General features: G+C 40.2%; 1 protein-coding gene across 3 annotated transcripts in view; it reads left to right on the top strand.

Moving 5' to 3' along the window:
• The window catches only part of mid2 (midline 2), a 131,245-nt gene extending 114,263 nt beyond the window's left edge, over positions 1 to 16,982 (top strand). For all 3 annotated transcript variants that reach the window (XM_046405338.1, XM_046405337.1, XM_046405339.1), the window contains 2 exons: positions 12,767 to 12,974; positions 13,321 to 16,982. In XM_046405338.1, coding sequence (XP_046261294.1) covers positions 12,767 to 12,974; positions 13,321 to 13,744 — 632 coding nt within the window. In that variant the 3' untranslated portion in view covers positions 13,745 to 16,982. The remainder of the gene's footprint in view (positions 1 to 12,766; positions 12,975 to 13,320) is intronic.
• Positions 16,983 to 24,827: the final 7,845 nt, after the last annotated feature.

Raw genomic sequence — 24,827 nt, 5'->3', positions numbered from 1 at the left:
CATCCACTGTTTTTGATGAGCCTTTGAAATCAGACATTTTCAAAGAAAAGGAGTATAAACTACTAGCTAACTTGTAATGGTTTGTAAAATTTCAATCATTCTTGTTGTCAGTGTCAAAGTGCTTTGCCTAAGTACTTTTACTTTGTGAGAGTATTTCCATTTTGTGCAACTTAACACTTTTTTTCCCACCACATCTTAGAGGCAAAAGCTGTACATTCTCCTCCATTGCAACTGTGTGGCAGCTTTAGTTACTAATCAGTTTTCAGGTTATATTTCTTCATGCCCCTCTGGTGCGGTGAAAATCGCGTATCTGCCAATTTTTAAACTGGAGGAGGCGATGTTTCTTTCTGCGCTGAAAAGATTTCTTCTACCTCCTAAGCAAAATAAAATGTTTAAAAACTCTCTTAAGTTAGATGGAAAATTCCTAGCCACAAAGCTGAAAAAAAATAAACGGCTTACCATTTAGCTGTGTTATAACCTCCCCCTCAGAGGATGCAGACGGCCTCACCGGCTTAAATATGAGAAAGTGTCAGCGCCAAAAATGTTCATGTTCATAATGTGCACATAGTGTAGAGTTCATTGTGGTGCACAGAAGAGCTTCTTCTTTCTTCACTTCGCTCTCCTGCACACCTGCCGACTTGTGCTGAGCTGCACAAATGCTCCCCTTTTTCGACTCACTTGTACCACTACGGATGTTGCAGGGATTAAACCTGTGCCTCTCCAAGCACCAGCACCTCTGTTGCTTGGCTTTTAGAGAACTCCAGGCTGTTTGCCCTGGACTGAAAAGGCCTAAGTTTTTGTGGTATTTTGCACAAGAACGAGTGGAGAATATTAATATGTAGCATCACATTCCCTTTTATCATATTCTTGTTTTCTTGTCTTTTTGACCTCTCCTTTTCTTCTTTAGTCAAGCTCTCTGGTGTTCCTGCCACATATACAGTAGTTGTTTCTTTATCTAGAGGAACACAGTTTTTTTTTTCACTTTGGAAAACATTATGTTTAATGACACCTTCTCTGCCCTGAATCTGTCTCTTTTTGTGTCTTTCTCTCTCTTTCCCTCTACTTCAGAATCTTGTCCTGTCCTTGAACTTTTTTCATATGCTTCTCTTTCCCTGTAACGTTAAAAAAAAATAAAGAATGCACCTAAATAAAGCAAAAGGTGACCAAAATGTGAGTAAATAAACACTGAAGCTGGTTGGGTTACAGCGAACTCTAAGATGCATATGAACAGACGTAAAGTAAAAAATGAGGCACATGTGATCTCAGGCTCAGCCGTGGCCTCGAAAGGGTTAAAACCTCAGCGATATAAGCTAATTTAGGATATGCCTTAAGGGTGCTCAATAAAATTTTAAAATCAGTCTTTAACTGCAGCAGTAGTGCAGTGAAGCTAAAATGGAGTTGATATGCCAACTCCTCTTAGCTGCTGTCAGGAGTGTGGCTGTGGCGTTTAGGATTAGCTGTAATCTGGATACACTCTGCCGGGTGAAATAGGTGTGTGGGATACTGCAGTAGGCAGGGGGATGATCTTTCATTCTCTCCATCACTGACACAAACATACACACTCTTTCCCTCACTTTTACTGCTACTGTTGCTTGCTCTCAAAATGTGGCTGTGGGTTGGATTTGAAAGTAACGTATTTGTTGTTTTATCTTAGATTTCCTTTTTCCCCCTGTTTTAAAAGCCCCGTGTGTTACCCTTTTTTTTAATTATTATTATATAATCCCTTTATCAACATCTAAATAAAGATAATCTAAACCGGCCAATGTCTGAACACTTGCTGGGTTCAGGAAAAACCTTTTTTTATTTTCACCAATGCTTTTTTCAGTTTGACAAAGACGTGACTTTGCTGATGTCTAAGCTGCCTTTTTGCAGCTGGACAATTTTTCTGTATAGTTTAAACAGACTATAATTGGTACTTTTAGGATAACAATATAACTTAAGAACAAGGTTACCATATCACCTGCATCTGCCCCCAAGTGGCCAAAAACAATGAGTTTTTGCAGGCTGCAGCTGCTGATGTACTTAATGCTTTATGGGACTGAATTTGATTAGACCTCAGCACATGATGGTTGTTATTAAACTGTTAAGGCTCAGTTTGGTAAGTCGTGGCTCCACAGTGTAGCTTGGATTCTCTTAAAATGATGTTACTGTTGTAATGTGTGTGTAATAAAATCCACTTTGTGAGTCCCGCAGTATTTTTATTGGATTTGAAGATTTGATTTTTGCTTTGAGTTGACAGTAAGATGTGGCGGACAACTGTTCTTAAAAGTGTTACTACGGGCGGGAATATTGTCTCTCCTTAAATAACTTCCAGTAAAGTCTTCTGTGCTTATAGGACACCTAGGCATACTTTGGAGTTTGTCCCCTTTTTATGTTCATATTACTAATTAAAAATATTTTATATTTAATGGTATCAAGGGTCCCCTAAAGAGAACTTTACTGCTTCTCCATAAGTGTGTTTAATACTGCCATCTGGCACTTTGAAATTAACCATTTATCACTGAAATGTCGCCATCCCCTCTCATCTGAATCTCTGCCCACCTCCCCAAAGTAAAAATCATCTGTACATACTCTGCCTGTGGGACATGGAGCACGTGAGTACTTTCGCTCTTTTCTTACGGCATTAGAGTGGATTACTGCCTCGCTGTGATGTGGGCACGACATCCAGCCGGGGAGCATTTGGAGGTGAAGTGCAGGGTGTCTGGAGCTGGCAGTCAGCTTGCTGTCATTGATGCTCTGGGCTCTTACCGGGCACATAAATAACATTCAGTAGCACTTCAGTTCATAATGTCTTCCCTCAACACAGATAAGTGGGATGATGGTGTATCATCAGTCTCACTTCTGTCTGTCTGTGTCTCTCAGATCAGTTCAGTTCATTTATGGCTTTTACTGACATTTAATTTTAATAAATGTGTTGCCAGCATATACATAAACAGGTTAAAGTGAATAATGCATACAAGGCAAGACAAACCGCTCTGGTTTCTCTATCTCTAGTCTGTTTATAGTCCAACAAGTATTGACCAATCATGTTTGAGTGGACTTTGGTTATATGCAAAAGCAAAAGAGGCAGAACCAATTGGAGAACCACTGGCCAAGATGCAGTCACAGAACCCATCAGCTATCATCTGAAAATGATTTACCCTTTTATTAGCTTTCAAAAATATATATCTGCGCCGATGTTAACTATGTAAAGATTAGATGAAATGTCTCCTTGCATTCATTCATTCAGAAGCCCCAAAACACATTGTCCTCGGAGGGTAAATCATTGTTAGACGACAGCCATATAGATACTAATTCTCTCTTTGAAGAAAATATACAGAAATACCATAGATTATGGTTTAATCACAAAAAAAAATGTTCATTGACAACTCATTTCATTTGTTTTGCCTGTACGGTATCTATTCATAACAGCCAACACATTGTTACAGTTTGTGCTTAGACATTGAACGCGCTCTAGTGGGGATAACAAAACATCTTTGCTTGGTTCTTCAGGGCACCATCTGTCAAAGTCCTGCACTTTTTACGTCCATTTCCACATCGATCTGTACGCGCAGTACAAAGAAATGCAGTGCTTGCTGATCTAGGCTACGTATTGTAACTGGTAATTGGAATTGGAATCTTTGTCCAGATCCACACCAGCAGTCTACCCATTTCCACGCATTTTAGCCTGTATAGTGAAATGTATTAGCGCAATAAGGTATGTAATGTCCAGTGCAGGTGTAGTACAATGCTTATAGATTACCCCCCCCCGCCCCGCCGTCTCTCCTCTTCCACTCCCACTTTTCTGTCATTCCTCCTCTTCTCTGGCAGCTGGTGATATCATGGGGGAGAGCTTGTCCACCCACAGCCATGTTTGGTTGAGATTCTGAGCTTGTGATTGGCAACCGGCATTTCTCTCTGTTGTAATGGTTTGGACAAGCCATCAAAATAACAAAAAACATTCAATATTTTTATCCATGATTGAGGTTTTGTGGTTTTCATATTGTCACCTGCGTGTGTCTGTCAGTCTGTTCATGTGTCTTTATCCCTCTTTCGTTCTCTTATCTTCCATTCTCTACTCTACTATTTTTCTCAGAGGAATTGGTATTTAGATTAAAGTGCCTCACTCATCTGTTCATGTGAAGCTGTGCAGTGTTTTTTTTTTTTTTTTTTGGATTCAAATGGGTCACAACAAAACCGATCACAAATATCTCACTTTGACAGACTTATTAGGTTTCTCTCTGTTGTATGAGCTCTCTCTTGCAAGCTTTTGAGCGGGGAACTAAATTCTTTCCCTGCACTTGAAGTCTCACTTTCTGTGTGTGGCTAGATTGGAGGGTTTAGCTGTCATATTTTTAAGATGAGACGCTCTGGAAGCTTTTAGCCTAAGCTCATCATATTTCAGGCAGAGGCTTACAAAGTAAAGAATGCAGTGACAAGGCACACATGTACTGGAAAGCATCACAGGCCTGTCTGCTCAAAAGAGTAACTCGTAAGAACACCTAAAATGTTGAACTGTATGTGCGTAAAACATATTAAAGCGTGTTGTTTTAAATGTTTTTTAAAGCAGGTTGCTTTCTTAATCATTATTTCAACTGTACCATGTATATTGAACATACGGTGCAGTAAAAATCTCACCACTTTTTTGTTTTTACTTTTTTTTTTTTTGTTTTGATAACTTTTTTGGTATGTAATCACAAATGTTTCAAGTGGATAAAGTGCTCTAGTTTAACCTCAGGGGAATGAAAAACTGAGCATACAGTTCTCAAGAAAAGTTAATTCAAGCACATGAAGTTCTGCATCACAACACACCAACAAAACAGCTCTGATTAAGAGATACTGGAGAACTGCATGTTGGAAAGAAGTGAAGGAATTTTGCATAGGCTTGGTTTTGTTTGTTTGTTTGTTTTGTTTTGTTTGTTTGTTTGCTTGCTCTTTGTTTTCTTCTCCTAGACTACAAGAGCCATCATTAAAGTCTGCTCTCTCATGCAATGACTTTTCTTCGCCTCAAACTCTCCATGTTCCTCTTTTATGTCCTTCTGTAACCCCTCTCTTGGCACGCTGTCCTCTCTTACCCCTGGCTATGGCATATGATCTCGTCTTCTGGTGCCCTTTCTTCAATCTTTATGCCATCTGTCGATTAATCCCAAAGGTAAAGCGTTTCATCTGAAAATACCATAACTTTTGATCTCACGTTGAAGGATAGGCCAGACATACTTACTTGAATGTCACACAGATGAACACAAAACTAGAGTTTGTATACCCATTTGTGTCTGTACATTTGTGTATGTTTGTCAGAAAGAAAAGCAGAGAGAAGAAACAAGACAATGTTTCAGCGTCTGCCTTCAGGGGCCCCACTCAGCATCACTATGAACACACCTGAAATAACTTTAGCTGGAAGCTGTTTGTGCAAACGTATAAATTTTCTCAACAGAAGAGATGGCCGACTTAAATATGTTCTCCTTTCCAAATGATGTCCAAACAATATTATTTAAGAAATTATGAAAAATAAAGGTATACAATGAAAATATCAGGGTATTCCAAAACATTAAAGGAAAATTACACCAATATTATGCATCAAAATCTGTGGACACGTCTAGAGAAGAACGATGATGCTCTAGGAGGGAAATGATAAATTGGTGGAGTGCTCTTTTAATGGCTTCACGCCTCTGCTACGGTCCTTTCGTGTAGATTTGAGTTGGTTTGATGGGAACAACTTTTAAAATCATGTTGTCAAGTCTTAAAACCTTCACAGGCTTTTTAGGTCAGTCCAGTCTCACTCCAGTGAAACAACTCATCGAACCCTGAGTGGCTCAAAGTGAACCGCGGCACTGATGCCGTAGTATATGCTGTAGCCGTATCACTGCTAGATGCTCATAGCTAACACGTGAAGTAACTCACGGCCTCTTGAAATACGCATGAATTAAGTACGACGAAGGAGACGGACAATAAGAAGAGAGTGTGTGCGTGACCATGTATGGCTATAAGCATACCTCTCCATTTACCTCGTAGTAAACTGTGGCCAGGTTTCTACACCACTGCCTCCTGCAAAGAAAGAGAGAGAGAGAGTATGAAAGCAGATAAAAAGTGACAGATTGAGAGTGAGAGAGGGAGTGTGTTGAAGACACCAAATAGCTCTTCGCAGGGATGAGTGTCTGCAGACATGAGTGCCCTCAATCCACTGCTCTTTACCCATTTATACAGTCCAGGCCTGAGCGATGCACACAGATGGGCAACGTAACACTGTGGCAGTCCAGTTAAAGCCTCTAAATCATAAGCCAGTGAGCAAGATGTTGCAATAGAATAAAGAATAAAGCTTTTTATCGCACTGACTTTCATCCCTTTTTAAAATTTCCGATAAATATGGATAAATTCTGTGATTCCTCTAGTAAGAAAAACAAAAATAATGAAGATGGTCTAATTAATTCAAATCCGAGCATGTATGCCGTCATTTTAACATTAAAAAGTCCAAGATAACTAACAATTCCAACTAACAATAATAACCATTATATGTGTGTTTAAAGAACTATATTTTTAGGCATTCATAAGCATGCGGTTGTATTAAGGTTGCGTCTGAGTTTGGTCACAACTTATTAGGGTGTACCCTGACAGAACACAAACACACATTAATTTAGACAGCTTTTATTAGACTGTGCTCTGTTTATGCTTTTTAATTGGCTGTCTGTCTCAGTAATGAATTCATACCAACAAGAAAGTTGCAGTAGAGAAGGAAGGCAGTTTGTTAATTTTTGACAGTAGAGAAGGTTGAGATTTAGAGGAGTATCAGCAGCTAAACCAGGCCATGCGTTGTTAGTGTGGTCTCACAGTATTATCATGCAGTAGAGTTGTCTCCTCTCTATAAGCTTGATATTCCAGACTGAGTCAGTCAGAGGAAACGATCTGTGCCGTTCGTGGTGTCTGATTTGATTGCAACACACAGGCAGAGGTCGACTAAAGGATGTGATTTCCTCAGCTAAAAATTCAGCACATGTGCCCAGGCCGACAATAACCTTTTAAGATTTTTTTTTTTTTTAAGGCTGTTGATGTGGAATAATTTTTATTTTTTTTACTTGTTGCATTTTCATGCTCACAGAAATTTGCCTTGCTTTAGGGATATTAAATGTCATTTTATAAGAAGGTAAAACATGATTAATCTACCAGATTTTCTAAATGTTAATGGTGCATATGAAAAGGGGCCGACTCTGGGTGAATCAGAAAGTATTCACATTTGCACATTCAAATTTGCTTTACTAACAGTGCTAATACCACACTGTAAAAATACGTTTTTTACACGTAAAAGTCCTGTTTCTCAAGCATAATCAGGAAAATGTACTTAAAGGATTCAAAGTAAAAGTACTCAAAGCATAAAAATGTTTTCTGTGGCTATTATACATGATATTATTAGGTGATTCTTACTCATCCATCCATCCATTTTCATTACTGCTTTTCTATCAGGATCGCGGGGAAGCCGGAGCCTTTTGTATGGAAGTAGTTAAGCAGTTATAAAATAGTTGCCGATTAATTTTCAATCAATGTTCAGTCAGTCAACTATTGAATTAATCGACAAATTATTTCAGCTGTACTTCTATATACTTTTAGTTTACATCATCACAAAACATCATATCGTGTAAGCTCTCTATGTATGGAGAACATTCATTTGTAAAGTGACTATAGTAACCAAAGCTGTTAGTTAAATGTACAGTATTTACCTCTGAAATGTCCTGGAGTAGAAGTACAAAGTGGCACAAAAAAGAAAAGACTCAAATAAACACTTTAATGGTGAAGTACAGTACTTCAGTAAATGTGTTTCGTTACTCTTCAACACTGAGCAGTTACGTTGAGAGTCCAGCCTCCTGGCTTGACATTTGCACCTCTCCCACAGTGTAAAGCCTCCAAACGTCAACATCCACTTTTGGGATTTTGTAGTACAAAGCTGAAGGATGGTGTGAAGTAGGACATAAATCCAGGCTTAAATGTGTCTTTATGTAGCAGCTCTGTTGTTTACAGGTTAAGACTGCAAGCTCTATTTTGAGTGAGCATATTGTTTGTGTGAAAACAAAAGCTAATCTGAGTGCGTGCTGGTCTTCCTTTAGGCAGCTACTGTGCTGACAGTCAAACACTGGACTGTTGACTTTATGATGTTCGTCACTCTGTTGGTAAGCTATTCTGGGCATTCACATTGTGTGTTCAAAGCAGGAAATGAGCAAACACCCCAGTGTGTGTGGGTGGGTGGGTGTGTGTGCATATGTACAGTACAGTATCCTTGTATTTCAAGTTCCCATGTGTTGAGAAGTTCAAATCCAGGCTGGTGCCCCAGGGGTGTGTGAACCTCATTACTATCTGTTAAAGAACCTGCAATAATATTTACCCAGCATGCATCTCTGATGACATACCTCAAGCTACTATACAGGCCCTAAAGTAAACAATAGGAGGTGTAGGAAATGAGGAAGAAGGAAATGAAAGGTGAGAGAAGCAGAAGAAGAGACAGATTTGTCAGGGGAGTGGATAAAGGGAGGAGAGACTGGTGTCACCAGGAAATAGTGATTAAAACTGGGTGGAGCAGCACCTTTTGAGTACCAGAATAAGGGAACATCACGTAATCTTAATAATTTAGCAGCTTCTCATCGGCTCTATCATCATGCAATAAAAAGGGCACCATGTCTCTAAAAAGATAAAGTTGGAGGTGCAATATTAGCTATTTCTTCTTTTTGCTAACAAAAAAGCTTTAGCAACCATATAGGCATCCAACAAACTGACTATTCACTTCTGCTTGAGCAAGAGTGCTAAAACAAATTTTTATGCATTTACTTCCTCTGCAGGAACCAGTGGGCTTGGGGCTCAGTTAGGACAGGAAATTACTGGGGGGAAAAAGGAATTGTTTGATTTAGTCTTTTCAAGAGATTTGTTTACATTACAGTTAAAATAGGTAAAATAGAGAATAAAACTAGCCTCTCCACAAGCACTTCAGAGATGACCGAGTCTCCAGTGTTGGATTTGTGACACTGTCTCAGCTCTGTGCTGCTGGTGTCTAGTCTCAGTTAATGGCATTGGACTTCCATCCGACTATAAATATGTTTGCTTTATAAGAACTGAAATCCAACAACCCAATCGGTTAGTCTGCAGTAGCACGCACACATTGTTTTAATGCGGCATCATATTCCATATTGTGGCAACACAGCATATTTCAGCATTTAGGTGGTCTGTCATTGATGTGAAAATGAATTCACATTTTCACTATTGAGAGCAGAGAACAAGCTAAATATAGCTGTCACTTAACATTAAATGTTAATTTTTATTGTACCAAAATGCTAGTTGGCAACTGACACTGTGCATCAAATGTACGTGCATCGATATGCCAGTGCAGAAGACTTGTCTCATTAAGACCTGAGCAGAGTTTTAATGAATGACCACATTTCACACACGCATCCAAACGTACAGCAACTCTTTCACGTGCTTTTACTCCCGTGCACCATCACAAAAACTTTCTTTCGAAAAATTCTTCTTAATCACAGTAATATTCTAAGCAGACCCAGAAGGTTTACTAATAATTATTTCTTTTTTAGCACGGGTCTCTGAAGACTCTGCTGAGTTCATTAAAGGGTGAAGCTGGAGAACATCGGTGACTGCTGTTTGTTCTTCTCTACACAAAGTCAGTTTTTGTAGAAGTTGAGCACAAAGAGTCAGAAAATGTCCAGCAGTAGTTGAGAAGACCAGATTTAATCCATGTGAACTCGCACTGCCAGAAGAGCCTGCTGCTCACTTCATACGCCTGCTGTGCGTCCTCAGCCATCTTACATGATTCATGCATATTTAATCTCACCAGCTCATGAAAGTAGTCAGCACTACATACCACATTACATATAGATCAGTCAATTAAAAAACCAAGTGGCACGCAGCAATGTATTTTAATGACACGATTTGAAAAGCTAGGTCATGTTCGACCTCTGATGTGTCTAGAGAGCTCGCTGTGTCCCTGCTGCTGTTGTTACTGCAGTAATTGTTTAGTTATGTAGTAAAATGGATCTTTTTTTTTTCAGTCTCCCTCATTACAGAGGCAGCTCAATCTACCCCTTCAGCAAAAATGAGAGCCAGGACAAAAAAAAAAAGGAAGCGTGAGTGAAACTGACTGAATTGAAATGAAGTCAATTGCCCAGATGCTATCCCACTGCAAGTGTTTCAACAAGGACCCGCCGAAATGAAGTTGGAATGAAATAGCTTTTTATAAATGCTCCCACAACAGTAGCTGCCTTTATTTCTCTCACATTTCTCCCTTGATGCGGGTTTCTTTTTTGTGTGTTCTACAAGTTTCCATTAAAGACGTCCCAGTTCAGTCACAATGCATAACTTCAAGGCAGTCAAACAGAGAGCAGTTATCACCTCGGCAGACAGTGGGAAACATCTCTAATTACCTCTGTTTTACAGAGTGGGTTCAGATTAATCACAGACACTGCTGAGAAATCCAGAGTGTGGGGTCTACTCTATTCCTCCATTACTCTGTCCTGTCTTTATTTTTTATGTAATATAGAATCTGACCGTGTGTGTTGTCTTTACGAAAAAGCAGATGTGAAAAGTCTGAACTTTCTTGGACGTATATATCAATTAGAAGCACTGAAATATGTAAATTACTGCAGATATATATATATTTTTTTTAATTTTAAAAAACCAACCTAGTGGCAGGGATTAAGAATAGTCAAACAGAAATAGCCAACCTGCTGACTGATGGTCTTTTTCTCACATGTAGGTCTTTGTTGAGGCAACAGTATGAAATCGAAACTGTTTTTAAACCGGTTAAAAGTTCCTTGTGTTGTACATTTAACAATGCAAATAAACAGTTCACAACATGACAGTGTTGACGAGTTGTGGTCAGCGATGCACTGGGAGTTCTGGACGTTGCCACCCTGCAGCATTATGGAGTTTAAAATGTGCAACAGTTCTTTTAGTGGTCACACCTGCCACTTTGTCTGAGTCCAATTACATGCAGAGTATCCTTCATACGCAATTGTTCTCAGCATTTAAATCCAAGCTTATTATGCATGACTTTTTTCCATTTACAAAACATTTCCACTTGGCCACTACTGTATGTCTGCTTGTGTGTAGGCCAGAGTTGATGCTCTGTGTGTGTGCGTGTGTGTCTGCTTGTCCTCTACCATCACGTGTGTCTCCCCTTCTCAAACCTCAGGCCTAGCCCGGCCTCTCAGGAGTCATCCCCAGGAAAGGCATGACAGAGCCCCAGTGTTTGGAAATGGCTGCGCTGGCAGCGATAAGCAGTTCAAAGAAGAGAGCGCATTAATGTAATTGGCTGCCAGCAGCACATTGGCCTTGTCGTCTCATATCCACACACGGTAACACACACTCACCACGCGGATTATTGGAGGGGAGTGTGTGAGAGAGGAGAGAGGATAGAGAGGATGAGAATGAGGGAATGAGGGAAGAGAGACGAAGGAAAGGACAGATATAGAGGGGGGAGAAAGTCCTCATTGTGTCATTCATTAAGCCGTGGGAGGCTCAGGGAGGCTGAGAGATGAGATGAGAGGTGTCAGAGTTAAATGTCAGGTCTGGGAGGGACATGGCTGACCTCCATGAAGCCTACATGCACATAGACATGAATGCACAGAGGTAGAGAGGAGATTCTCTGCTGAATTCTTCAGCCCCGTATCGTCCCCTCAACTTCTCCTCTTCTTCTCACTCCTTTCACTCCTCTTTCTCTGCCACTCACCTAGTTTTACCCTCTCAATTTTCCACCTATTACATCCAAATTACTGGTGTCACTGCAAATTGAATTGTTGCAACCGGATAGCAGTATTTCCACTGAATAGCCCCTACTGCAGTGGGAGTGAAGGCTATTTCCTTCAGCTAATTTCCAAGTCTGTGTGATGGGAGGCAAAAAGGAGAATGCCGGGTGGCTTCCTCCACTGTTATGAAATGTTTTCACCAAAGGCTGTGAGAGGCTGTGTGAAGCTTTGAAGTTTAGACTCTCGCCCTTGTATTTCAAACATCCTCCTCTTCTGTCTCACTGTGAGTTCTCTGCAAGTACTTCTCAAGCCCGCTTTCTATTTATTTTCTTCTTTTGCTGATGCTCTGAGTTCTTGCTCTAATTTTTTATTCTTACTCACAGCTCTTTCACCTTCTGATCTTGTTTCATCTTCTACCTTTTTTTCCAAACATGAAATAGCAAGAAAACATATTTAAATATGGCTAATTGGGTAGCTTCAATTTCAAACAAGTAGTGTTGTTTAGCCAAGTGTTTCTTAAAGCTGCACTAATCAATGTTTACATTTTAAGAATGGATCAGAGGTGTTGCAACCCAATTTCTAGCCACGAACAGGCTGAAAAATCTCACTCACTCACTGTAAGCTTCCTGCCCAGCAGCAACAGCTATAGCCTGTGAAATAAAACACGGAAAGTAGACCCTGCTTTCAGTTGCTGCCCTGTTTTGTACTGGGAGTTTATCGTAAATAAAAAAAAAATTCTCATAGTCTTCTCTGATGGAGAACACTGGAAACTGCTTGATCGACAGGAAATGCATGGGTTTTTAACCATTGTTTCGTGTGTAAGATTCCTATTTGGGATTATTTTAATGAACTGTAATCCTGTTCCACAGTTTTTTTTCTCCTCCATCTATGCTGAATCATGTTTTAGACAGAGGTGTTATTTTGTCAAAAAAGATGATGTTGTTAATGGTGATAGCGATAATGCACACCGTCGTTATCATCATTATCATTAGCGACATTAGCTGTCAAGACACAGTAACAGACCCTTAAAAGCACAGCATCCTGTCTCTTTCAAGGTCAACCCTTCAAGTTGGACCCAAAGACTGCCCACAAGAAGCTGCGACTGTCCAACGACTGTCTGACCATGGAGAAGGATGAGAGCTCACTGAAGAAGAGCCACACCCCAGAGCGGTTCAGTGGAACAGGCTCCTATGGTGCAGCTGGTAATGTCTTCATTGACAGCGGTTGTCACTACTGGGAGGTTCTGCTGGGAGCGTCCACATGGTGAGAAACACACATCCACATGAGCGCTTTATATAACTTTTCAAGGAGGCTTGATAAACGGAAATATCTTTCTTTAGGGAGTTTAAATCTAAGCTGTTATGCAAACCCACACACATGCATACACACAACAGACACACACTCTACACACTCAGTGTGTACTCTTATCCTATTAGTATTCTTTGCACTAATTGGCTCTGAAGTAGACCTCTTCACGCAGGGAAAGACCCAAAGGGCCCATGCCTATCTTGTGTGTCCTCAGCATGAGGTAGCTTGACTGTGCAAGTAAAGTCATTAAGGACACTAGTTTCAGATCACTAATGCATTCCACAATGTTCCTTCCCTGCAGGTATGCCATCGGCGTAGCTTACAAATCAGCCCCAAAAAACGAATGGAGCGGCAAGAATTCATCCTCCTGGGTGTTCTCACGCTGCAACAACAACTTTATGGTGCGCCACGATGGCAAGGAGATGCTGGTGGAGGCAAGCCTGCAGCTGAGGCGGTTGGGTGTCCTGCTGGACTATGACAACAACTCACTGTCCTTCTACGATGCCATGAACTCCCAGCACATTCACACCTTTGAAATCTCCTTCCTCCTGCCTGTTGTACCCACTTTCATGATCTGGAACAAGTCGGTCATGATACTCTCAGGGCTACCTGTCCCCGATTTTGTCGATAGTGTGGCCTCAGATTTTCAAGAGCAGCAACAGCAGCAGATGGGCCTGTGCCGACAAGAGTCTCCATACTTGACGGGGATGAAGACCTGCCACTAAGAAAGGCCCAGCAATGGCCGAGCAGAGTCCACTCAGGCGCGGTGACAGGAAGGCTGATTGGGAAGTGAAAGACAGTGAATTCTGCTCTATTCTCTGCATAAGAGTGGACCAATTTAGAAAGTGTTGGAAATATGCACACCAGTCTGGAAAAATGTCAGACCTGTTGGTTCGTAGCCACCCGATGCTTTGCAAATCCATCTGTGAATGGAAACAAAGTCTGTTGACCACAAACGTTAGTAGACCTAAAATTCATCTGAGGGCGAGGCCAGACATCTGGTTTTCTTGACCATTTAAGGTCTTCCTTTTTCATTTCTTTTCCTCCTGATTTGACCCGAGGCAGAAGACCAAGGCGGGAATTTTCTCATCAACACTTTACAGTTTGAAGTTACAACATGTGAACAGTGACATTATATATAAGTATAGTAATACTGTATCTCACCTGAGATTTCTTCCTGTTAAACCACAAAGAGTTAGATTTACTTGAGAGACGCTGCAAGCTGGATTTTTTTTTTTTTTTGGACTTTTTGACAGAGTAAGGCTCTTTCCCCTTTTCTCCAGTCCTTGTGCTTAGAATCTACTGGCTTGACCATTTGCAGATGTGAGATTGGTATTGATCCTTTCATCTAATTCTCAGCAATTTTGTGTCCCAAAACATTGATTTATTTATTATTTTTTTCTTTTTAATGTGGATGTGTGTTCTCTGAGTCCACATTATCGTGTTGGCTAGATGCTGCCACCTTGCTAACGTAAAGTTGTAGACTTTTTCTATTGCATGACAATAGGGTGCGTTCAATTCAATTCTGGTGTCCCTGTTCATGTGTTGTACCCTCGGTAACTGTAAGTGGTCGTTGTTAAGATCTTTGACCCGGCAGTCCTGTATTGCAGTGTCAGATTTTAACGAGAACACAGGAGGTAGATTTGCATCATGTGACTACTCAACATGTATAATAAGAGATTTATTGAATATTAGAGGAAAAGGTGTTATTTATGACAAAAAAGATGGTTTACTTTTATTATTAATCTCAACATATTCATGATGCACTTTTTAATTAACACTATTTCCCCTCTATGGTATGAAAGACGATGCAGTGAGGTGGCAGGGATGTAATGGGGAGGGAAAGTGAAAACTAGTAAGCACTACTGCTGGCTGTGTTCACTCATCCGAAAATGTACATGTAATTATTTTCCTACTCATATTTAGAAAATTATTAAAGGTCAATAACTTTGAGTGGATATAATTCATAATCAAAATGTGTTGTAATAAAACAGTGTAAACATTTTTTTATTTGTTTGTTTTGCTAACACCTCATCTGGCTCGTTTAAAGAACCTTGCAGTAAAACAGACACTTCTGCTGTAAAGTTATAGAAGGTTTTTTTTCACTTTGAACACAACCAGTGACTTTCCCTCCCCATAGCGCTTTTCCATAGCATATAGTAACTTGATTTTATTTAGAAAAGGGATATGATTATGATGATCTTTCTGCGATTTTTATCATGATGAAATGGTGATAAACTACTAGCTGTTTTTAAAGTAACAAGTTCACTCTGTTGTGAACTATTCAGGGAAGGAGGAGGAGGTTTAACACTTTAACTTGCTGTCTGTCACAATGTCATGGCATGATTGTGTTTTCCTCTGTGATTTGTTAACACGCACACATGCACATACACACACCAACCCACACACGTACGTCATGTTTTGTTTAGGTTGGCCTCGTCGTGATAAGTGCATGAAACATTGTAAAATCCCTTACCAGCTGACTGGGTAATTTTTAGCAGCTCACCAAATCTTGTTTTTCATCAGATACTGACTCACCTGCACATTTGCTTACAACAGAATTGACCTTGAACTCTTTTTGTTACCCATCTATTCACATAACAGCTGTGACTGGATCCTCTGTTTGCTTTTGATTTGAATTTGAAGGCCTCGTGTGGGTGACAGTTTATCTCTGGATTGATATTCAGGTAGCGGCTCTGATTCAGACAATCAAATATGTATTATAGTTTATGCAGATTTAAGAAGTTGTGTGGCAGGAAAAAAATAGAGATGGAGTGCAACAACGCTTGAGGTCGGGGTTGTGAATGAGTTTTACATACCATCTTGCTAGATTTGACAACAAATTATCTGACATCTCATGGCCACTTTCACTCTTTTTACACATGACCATGTATGTACTTAATGTTGAATGTCATGTAACGTTTGTATTGACAGGTCATTTGCTAGAAAACCTTGTTACTTATTGATGAGTTAAAGCAAAATCCAGTGATGTAAAACTCTCAGCTAACGAAAGGTAGTGAAAATCGCACATGTCATGGCCTCCAGGTGTACCTTTCAAACTGCAGTGTTCATTTAGGTCAACCGTGTGATGCGTCGGTCCTGATTGTATGATAGAGGTATCATTGATTGCCTGACAGGCAACAGAGAGAATCCGCAGGTCGAAGGTAACACAGGAGGAGCACCAGTATGAGGGGAGGGTTATTTTCTTCCTGTCAGGAAGATTAGTGAATGTTACCTGACTTCCAGATATCCAGCCATCTTGTTGAATAATGTCGGTCACAGGCTCAAAACAGCTATGCGTTGATTTGTGATGCAGACTGACAAGCTCAACTCATCTGTGCAAGTGTGCTTGGCCGGGTCACTGCATGATTATGTGACCTTGCTGCAGGTTCATAACTTTTTCCTTATCTTCATGATGGGGTTTCTTATCATGTGTGGAGCATATTCTCTCTCTTTTTTTTTCTCTCTTTGCAAAAAAAAAAAAAAAAGAAAAAAAAAAAACATGACAAGAACACTCAGACACAAAATGTTCATTGCCATGCATATCAGATAGTTTGCAGTGCTCTTTCTTTTTTTGTGTCACAAGTCAATACAGTAAAATATATACAGTGAATGATTTTCAATAGCTACCCACTCCTTGTAGTGCAGTGTAATACCTTAGAGACAATGCAATAGATCCTCCTTTTTTGCGTTTACATTTGTGTAACTTGGGGAATTATTTTTTACAACTCATGAGAAACACGCTCCTCTCCTTTTGGCACTTGGACTTTGATAAACAGCACAAAAAGAGCAGCATTGCATTCGTGCAAAGCTTCCTGTTTCCATAGAGAGATAATTTTAGCCAGAGAAGAATGGAAATCATAGGGGGAAATATATATTATATAAAGTTGTATAATATACAAAATATATATGAACCAATGTTATTTATGTGAATTTAAGTCCAATTAAAAGTCTGATCTCAAATGTGTTGGAGTCACAGTTTCTTTAATCGCAGCTGTGTTGCCTTAAAGTCTTATATTGTAACACTCTGAGGTTTTAAAGCCTGTGATCTTGCAGCCTCACTTGTAAAAATATAATGATCTGTATAAAATTACCTATCGAGAGGCATGTCAGACAAAAGCAGTGCTTTGGATTGCTCTTGCATAGTCATGTTGCGGTGTTGTTCGGACACCAATTTAAAATGCAGCCCAAAGCCTAAGAAGGCTGAACCTCAGAACCTCGGAGCATTTAGAAAGATTAGCAGGCTGGCAGGTTATCCAGAGCTCAGGGTGTGGTTACTAAGGCTATACCCTTTTAGTCCTCATCTGTCATCACTGGCACGAGTGCCTCATTACCACAATATAGTACTGTACTGCACGGGTCCCAGCACTGCCTGCGAGCATGGCACATGCACACACTGACCCTGAAACGATGAACAATATGCTCACTTATTTTGTAGCTCATTTCCTGTGAGACAGGACCGTTCTCACAATGTCACGAGAGAACCAAGGCAATCTAAGTCACTAAAATCATTCATATATTTCTCACCATATAAAATGATTTCTTTATTTTATTATTTATTTATTTATTTTTTTGTTAAAAAAGTGTGTTAATAGAGAAATATACAGATGACATGGTGGTATGACGTGGATTATCTGGTCGTCTGACACCATATCTGCCCAGCAATATTAAATGTTACTTTTGTGCACTTTATGGTGATGACCTGTGGCGTCGCTACATTAGGGGCCGGTCAAGGCCCCACCCACCAGATGTCGCTGTTGAGCACTGCGCGATATGATCAGTAATTCAGTCTAACAATATATATTTTTCTTCACAGCTAACTAATATTGTTGTGCATTTATTACATACGACAATGCTAGCAGTGTGATACATGCCAAATATCTTGCTATATATGTGATCAAAGTCAGGATGGCTTCTCACAGTCTTCCGGTGGTGCGCATGGGGTCGGCCGTCTCCGTTTGTTTAAGTACGTTAGCGGTGGATAACCGTATGCGCATGTTCAACGTGCTTTCAGTAATGAGCCGTGCTGATAGCAGCCAATAAAATGAAACGCTGACTGATTTGACGTACGTCAAGACGTCGTCATTGGTCTTTTCAAGCAAGAGCTAGTTGTTGTGTTAGCCACCACTAGCAGGGCTGTAAAGTGAATCAAGTAAGACAGTTTATTTAAAAGTTAGATTTAGCAAATTGCCAGTGGAGCAAAATTTTGAAATTAATCCTTTTTGGACCACACTTCACCGGATTTTAACGTCATTCAACCAGGAAAAGACAAAAAAACGCTCCTTCAGTCCAGAATGGTTCAAAAGACAAACATGGCTAACTACAAAGTGTTGCCAAAAAGTCACTCTTCTGATATCCTTGCCTACACCTTGGAGGGGATGCCAAATGGACCAGCACAGGATTCAAGGATCCGAACCATCTTTCGGAACGACTGGCCAAACATGAAAGCAGCGTTTCGCATGTGGAAAATGCCTTCAGATTAGGCTTGCTAAGGACTAACATAGCAGCTCGATGATGCTTTCAAACGTGCCATTGACCTTCACGACCAGAAGACAACAGGTATGTCCTTGCTACTAATAACGTGCTTAAATATTTGTGGCAAATGTGAAATTGTTTTGCGGACCCATTATGCTTCACTAAACTCTGAAAGCTCCCTTTGTTTGTTCCCTTTGTTGACTGTAAGTGAAGGACAGTTTATCAGTGGATTGTTCTGAAATGTTGCTTTGGATGACCTATGGCAGTGATCGTTTGCTGATTAATAAATTGGCAATCTGGTGGTGTATAACAGAGTATTATACTAGTTCTGTGAGCTCAAAGATCTACTCCTGCCCCATGTTACATTAATGCGTGCTTGTGATTTAAATGATGAGTTGTATTTTTATTCACTGAACAAGTTCTTTGCACCTTAGTGTTGTGCCCCACCAGGCTTTCTGTGCCTGAGATGCCACATTTCTGCAAATGTCTGAACCTAAAAATGCGAGAAAACAAAAAACAGTTTATGTCAATAGTTTACTGAACAGATTTTAACCAACCGCGATCTTAAAGAGAGCACTGTAGTCATCAGAGTCTGGAAACTTTGATGCTGCCTATGACTGAAGCAGAATTTTCAACATACTTTCAATTCATTAATAATAAAAACAGCATACATACCAAATGTGGGACTCGTCAGGGAAACATGGAAATCAGACATGTTTTTAGACTCAACGTAGCTATCATATCTAGTCAATTAAAGTAACAGTTTCAGAACATTTAAATGTAACAATATTACATTTGTTTTGGTGAGCTATCAACAATAACTAGCAAAGAGAAGACCTGTAACTGCCCACCTTCATAAACAGCACTGGTTTAGCGTCCCGTTCATGTGTTGACAAATGACCGACTTTCCTTCCAATACATTCATGGACGTTTTTACAGTCAAATCAAGCTAAAACATTTACCTCTAACTGGATAAATAAATTGCTGTGGCAGGACAGATCCACACCTCCAGACTCAATCCTCAGTCCTCTGTCATGAATGCATTGATATGAGGTATGAGACTAGAAGAATGTCTGCAGTAGAATGCAGGTGAGGGCCAGTATGTGGTGAACTGGGAGTGCAGGAACGAAGGAGAGACAACATGCAGCTTCCCAAATACCAGCAAACACAGTTTCAATGTGTAAATGTCCTTGAGCATGAAGTCATAAGTGTGTACAAAATTACTAGGCTGATGGATCCAGTAGTTTGAGAGATCATCCGTGGACAGACGCACACGCCTGGCAGTCTAAGCTATCTGCACCATTTGTACAAAACCTGTTGTTCTCTTTAGCAGGCTGATGCTCATACTGTCGACTGTACATTTGCTGAGAGACTTCATGGCTACTAATTTAACCATCCAGTCCCAGAACAGCCCATTGTCTGCCTCTAGATCAGCCCCGCATTACTAGTTGTGACTTGTTTTTGGTAGATTTGAAATGGCATTTTGTGAATTTCTGTCCTCTGTAGGTTCACAGTGATGGATTACAAACCTCAGTGTCTTAACTCCGTCCAGTACAGTGCGCCTAGTTTAAGTCAGGGGACTTTGGTTGGAGGCCTAGCTACCTTTCTAGGTGTGACAGATTATCTGGCAGTTAAGTGTGCTGCTCACTTTGCCTCTTCTCCCTCACACTGCTAGCCAGCTAGCAAGCACGCCTTTGGAGCAACCCATAATTACATTTCTAATTGCAGAATAATTAGGACTCCCTGTGTAGCTCGTTAAGTCATTTGTCACCGAAGCCTCTAATGTGGCATACAACAACTCTCTAATTACACCGAATGAAAAGTCTACATGGTGGGTAGCATTTCATCATACCAGTGGCCTGAGTTTTGTCTGTTAAATCATATTTAATCAGTTCACTTCTGGATTATTTGTCGTTATTATCATTATCATTATTATTATTATTAGCTACTTACTAAATGGGTCAGTACTTTATCCACGGTGGATGTCTAGTTTCAAAGTTTAAATTATAGCCATGTAATCACAAAATACAATGTGTGTGTGTGTGTGTGTGTGTGTGTGTGTGTGTGTGTGTGTGTGTGTGTGTGTGATCACAGTTTAAATTTGCTCAGCACATTAGAGATGTGATCAAGCTGCTTTATTTCACCCTTGAAATACTGCGAGGTCAGATAATTTATTTCTCCAGAGAACAATGAAAGACTAATGCATGCTTTAATCACCAGCAGACGATAGATAAATAAACGTAATGTGCTCCCAAACTCTCCCAACAAAAGACACTAGCTACAACTCTAAAACTCAGACGGCTGATGATTTTTAATAGATCTCTTCACTATGCAAAATTGAATATGTTCAAAACATGCTTCATAGAGCGCTCAGCTCCTCTGATGACTCTGACTATTAACCACCCAGACTGTAATTAGGTCCTGTGTGGATGCTGAAAAGCCCCTCAGAGGACCTTTGTTTGTCTTGCAATTGATAAATTTCGCTTATCTAGTTTATCTTTGGTCATGTATGTACTTGAATCAGTTTAAATGTCACTTTCAGTGTCTGGTCACTCCAGAATTTAGAGATGAAATTTATGTACACTCTCCATTATACTCCCTTAAATCCCTTTTTTATGGAATCACATTACTGTAACATGTTTCTTAGATTTCCGCTTCATTGTGAAGCACATTGAAATATGACTATACTGTTGTTGTTGCTGCTGCAGGTTCTCTGGCATAGTTGGTCCAAAATTATATACTTCTGATGGCTCAGAGCACTATATTGACAGCCCTATAAATAGTACTTATGCATGAAACAGAAGTTACACACAGCCTGCTGCTCTCCCAACGGAGTCAGTCTTCAACGTCCACAGCATTAAGTTTAATAACAGCTCCTCAAAACTCATTATCTGTAACCTAATAAATTGTGCAAACAATCATTGGCAGGGCTGTACACAGCTGCTTATTCAGTAGCACTGTTTATTACTGCCTAAGCTTTTTGATACAGAACGTCTTAGGTGGGAAAGAAATACAAGTCTGGGGTCGGTTATGGTAGCATTTGTGCAAAAAGGAAGAATTTTCTTTACAATTAACATTTAAATGCATCATTACTATTCATCTCACAGTAGTACTACAACCTTCACAAAAACCCGCCCAGATTTGTCATCAGCTGTGGACGGCCATCTGTGTGTGTGTCAAAGAGGAGTCGTAGCAGCTACAAATGCACAGCTGGATAGAATGAACTGCAGATCTGCATCAAGCTCCTGGCCCTGTTTGACCAACACACACCTGCTCCAGCTGCTCCTACCTGCCCAGAGTGAAGTGGTGGCCAAAGAAAAAAAAAAAAGCCTCATTTTATTACCATCTGCTTTGGTGCACTTTATTTAAGTGTAGCTGAATTAAAGGCTGAGCTGCTTTCAGATGTAACAGTTTGACAGTGTGAGTAGGAGTGCAAGCGTGCGCAGTCCTGCATGTGTTTCCTCTGTGTATTTAAGCCTGCTTGCATGTGGGTGGTTGCACGTGTCTTGCGATAAGACTGTTTTCTTCCCTTGGCTACACTGTCACCTGTTTAACCTTTGCTTAAGGAAATTCTTCTGAGACTGAGGCTCCTTTTTACTTTTCCAATGAGTACATTTTTAAACAAAAAGATCAACGGAGCACAATTCACACAGTAAATCAAGGATGAGAAAAACTGAGAGCACGGATCAAAGTGAAGTGATAAAAATGAGTTGCCTTTAAACCTGTTGAGGCAGACAGAGGCAGCCTTTACCTTTCCTAAGTGAGGATAAATTAGACCACCACAGAGGAAAGAGCAAAAGCTTGGCTCCCTGCCTGCAGGTTGATGGAAGAGAGCTATGAACTCTGGGAAATGAGGATCTAAACAGGCTCTAGATCACCAAGCCCAATGTCTCTGTCTCTGTGTCTGTGTGTCTCTCTGTGTCTATCTCTCTCTGACTCAGACACTCTTGACACACACTCGCACTGCACACAGTCAATATCTGGATTAATCCCCGAGGCTGGAATCAATCAGCGGGCCCAGTGCTGTCTCTGAGAGCACAGGAGCTTTAATGGTCCTGCTGAAAAAGAGTGATATGTCCAGGTGCTTCAGAGAGTTCACAGAGCTCTACCTTTCCATCTTCCCATATGGAGATGACAGGATGCTGGTTTCATAGAGATATTGTTAATGTCGCTGGCATATTCATGACCAGTTTTGGGAGTAAACCTGGGCAGGACTGACGTTAATGAGTTCATTCCTCGAAACAATAATTATTCAGTAGCATGGTTTGTTGGTTGCAGGTTATCTTAAAAAGTTTGTGACTATCACCCACTGTGCAGTATTTCCCTGCTGTGTGAAAACAGGTTACACACTATCAGAATTTCAGGTAACCATAGTAACTCTGTCCTACTTTCGTGATTTGAAGAAATCATACTCGAGATATCAGTACATGTGCTAAAAACAGTCATCATCCTCAAGAAAGTGAAAATGCAAGCATTTTGGAAGAAAACCAGTCAAACGGGGTTACATAGTAGAACAAAATAACAATATATTTCTGTTCACAGCAGAAAACACTGCACGGTTTGAGCTTCAGAGATGCAGGGGAAAAATGCAGCTTTGTGTGGATGTTGCCACAGCATTCACTCAATAAAACAGCAAATTTACCAAAAAGGTTCAGAAAACAATGATGCTACCAGCATAGTACTCAAATAGGTAGTTAATGCTGCTACTGCCCAACACTACTTGGAACTGTAAACTGCATAAAGTGAATGACAGATATAGCAAAAGTAACTAGAGGAGGTTGCAAAGCCTTCCTGCTGCAAAGTAGTTCTACCACGTGGCCTAGCACTTTGATAAAGTTTAGGCACAAAAGCTTTGTGTTTAGGCTGAGGAAAAGATAGGTCGTGTGTCTTCTCTGACATACAGAGCGCCCACTCCCGTCTCCTGGCTGAAAGTCGTTTGCGTGACCCACTGAACTATCAGTTGCTTAATGACACACGTGTGTTTTGTACTGTAGTTACATTCAGTCCTGAGCGGCGGCTTTTGACAGGCTGGGAATGAGACCAGACTGGTTGGACTTAATAAATAGTCACTTAAGTTTACACATCCTCTTTAATTTTATCTTCTCCTTTTCTTTGCTGTGTTTTTCTCTTTCATAATCTTAAATTACCAGAGATGTAACACTCCTCACTTGTGTCTTTTTTTATGGCCTTTTTTATTAGTTTATATAGCCTAAGATATTTGGAGAAGATGAAATGATCCAGGTATCAGAGCCACATCACTTTGACACCTCTGCTTTGTAAAAGTGTATCTAAAGCATTTATTGGTGACACACGATTGCAGTCGGTGCGCCGCATCGCTTTTCACCAAGCTGTCCGTAAGATTGAGTGCTTCTATTTGAGTGAAACAATCTGGAGGAGGTTTTGGTTTCACGAGGCTCTTCATCATCACCCACAGCTACTTTCACAGGTTAATGGATTAAAAAAATACACTTAGGACTTTTTTTTTTTTTTACTGACTGGCTGTTGCAGTTTACAGTGCATTTTAAAATTGATGGTTGATAAAGATTGGTGAGATTATTATTTGTGCAGACTCTTAGATCATTGCAGTCAGACAGTGACAGAAAATGGGATAATCTTTCTTTAAATGCCTTATGCAGATCAGCAGTGAAAGTGTCAGAACTTCACAGGCAGTGGTGAACAATGTGTTTTTGAAGAACAAATTATCCCCGTGTCACTGTTGTGCAGAGAATAAATGTGGACTGACATCAAAGGTTTAGTACAAAGAAGTGAGCTTTGCTGAAGCAGTTGTTGTTGCTTTCAGGAGTGAGTATAAGCAATGAAAAACAGACTCCTTTTGTTGGGCTGGTGAGGCCTAAATTGTCATAAACACAGCATAAGTGATCTAAACTCTCAAAATAACTCCTTCTCTTGAGAGAGAGATCGTAACCAAAGAGAAAACACAGCTTGATAATTTTGTTAAGTGAGCCATTTTGATTCTTTGATCCTTGCATATCTGGTCTGTGCACCACAACAGCCATCTCCATCTAAATGATCCTCTGTATTATCATTAATATCAAGCTGTCTCCTCTCTTGTATGTCCTCGTGTTTGCTGTTTATCTTTCATGCTGATGCGAACCCATTAGCTGCAGAGGCTTTCAGCATGACACGTTGACTTAATTGGATGCAGCTTACCCTATAAATAACTGTCCTTGACCCAAGTGTTGTCTTGGTTAACGATTTTTTTTATGAAATGGGGATGTTTAGTAAACCAGGTGAATAATAAAACACTAATCTAGGCCTTTGTCAACCATGACTGCAGCATTAAACAACGTCATATATTTAACAGAGAGCAAC

This window comes from Scatophagus argus, chromosome 12, assembly GCF_020382885.2.
Source record: "Scatophagus argus isolate fScaArg1 chromosome 12, fScaArg1.pri, whole genome shotgun sequence".
NCBI classification, from domain to species: domain Eukaryota; kingdom Metazoa; phylum Chordata; class Actinopteri; family Scatophagidae; genus Scatophagus; species Scatophagus argus.
The sequence above is the reverse complement of the archived record's forward strand: the minus strand, read 5'-3'. Positions and strand labels throughout refer to the sequence as shown.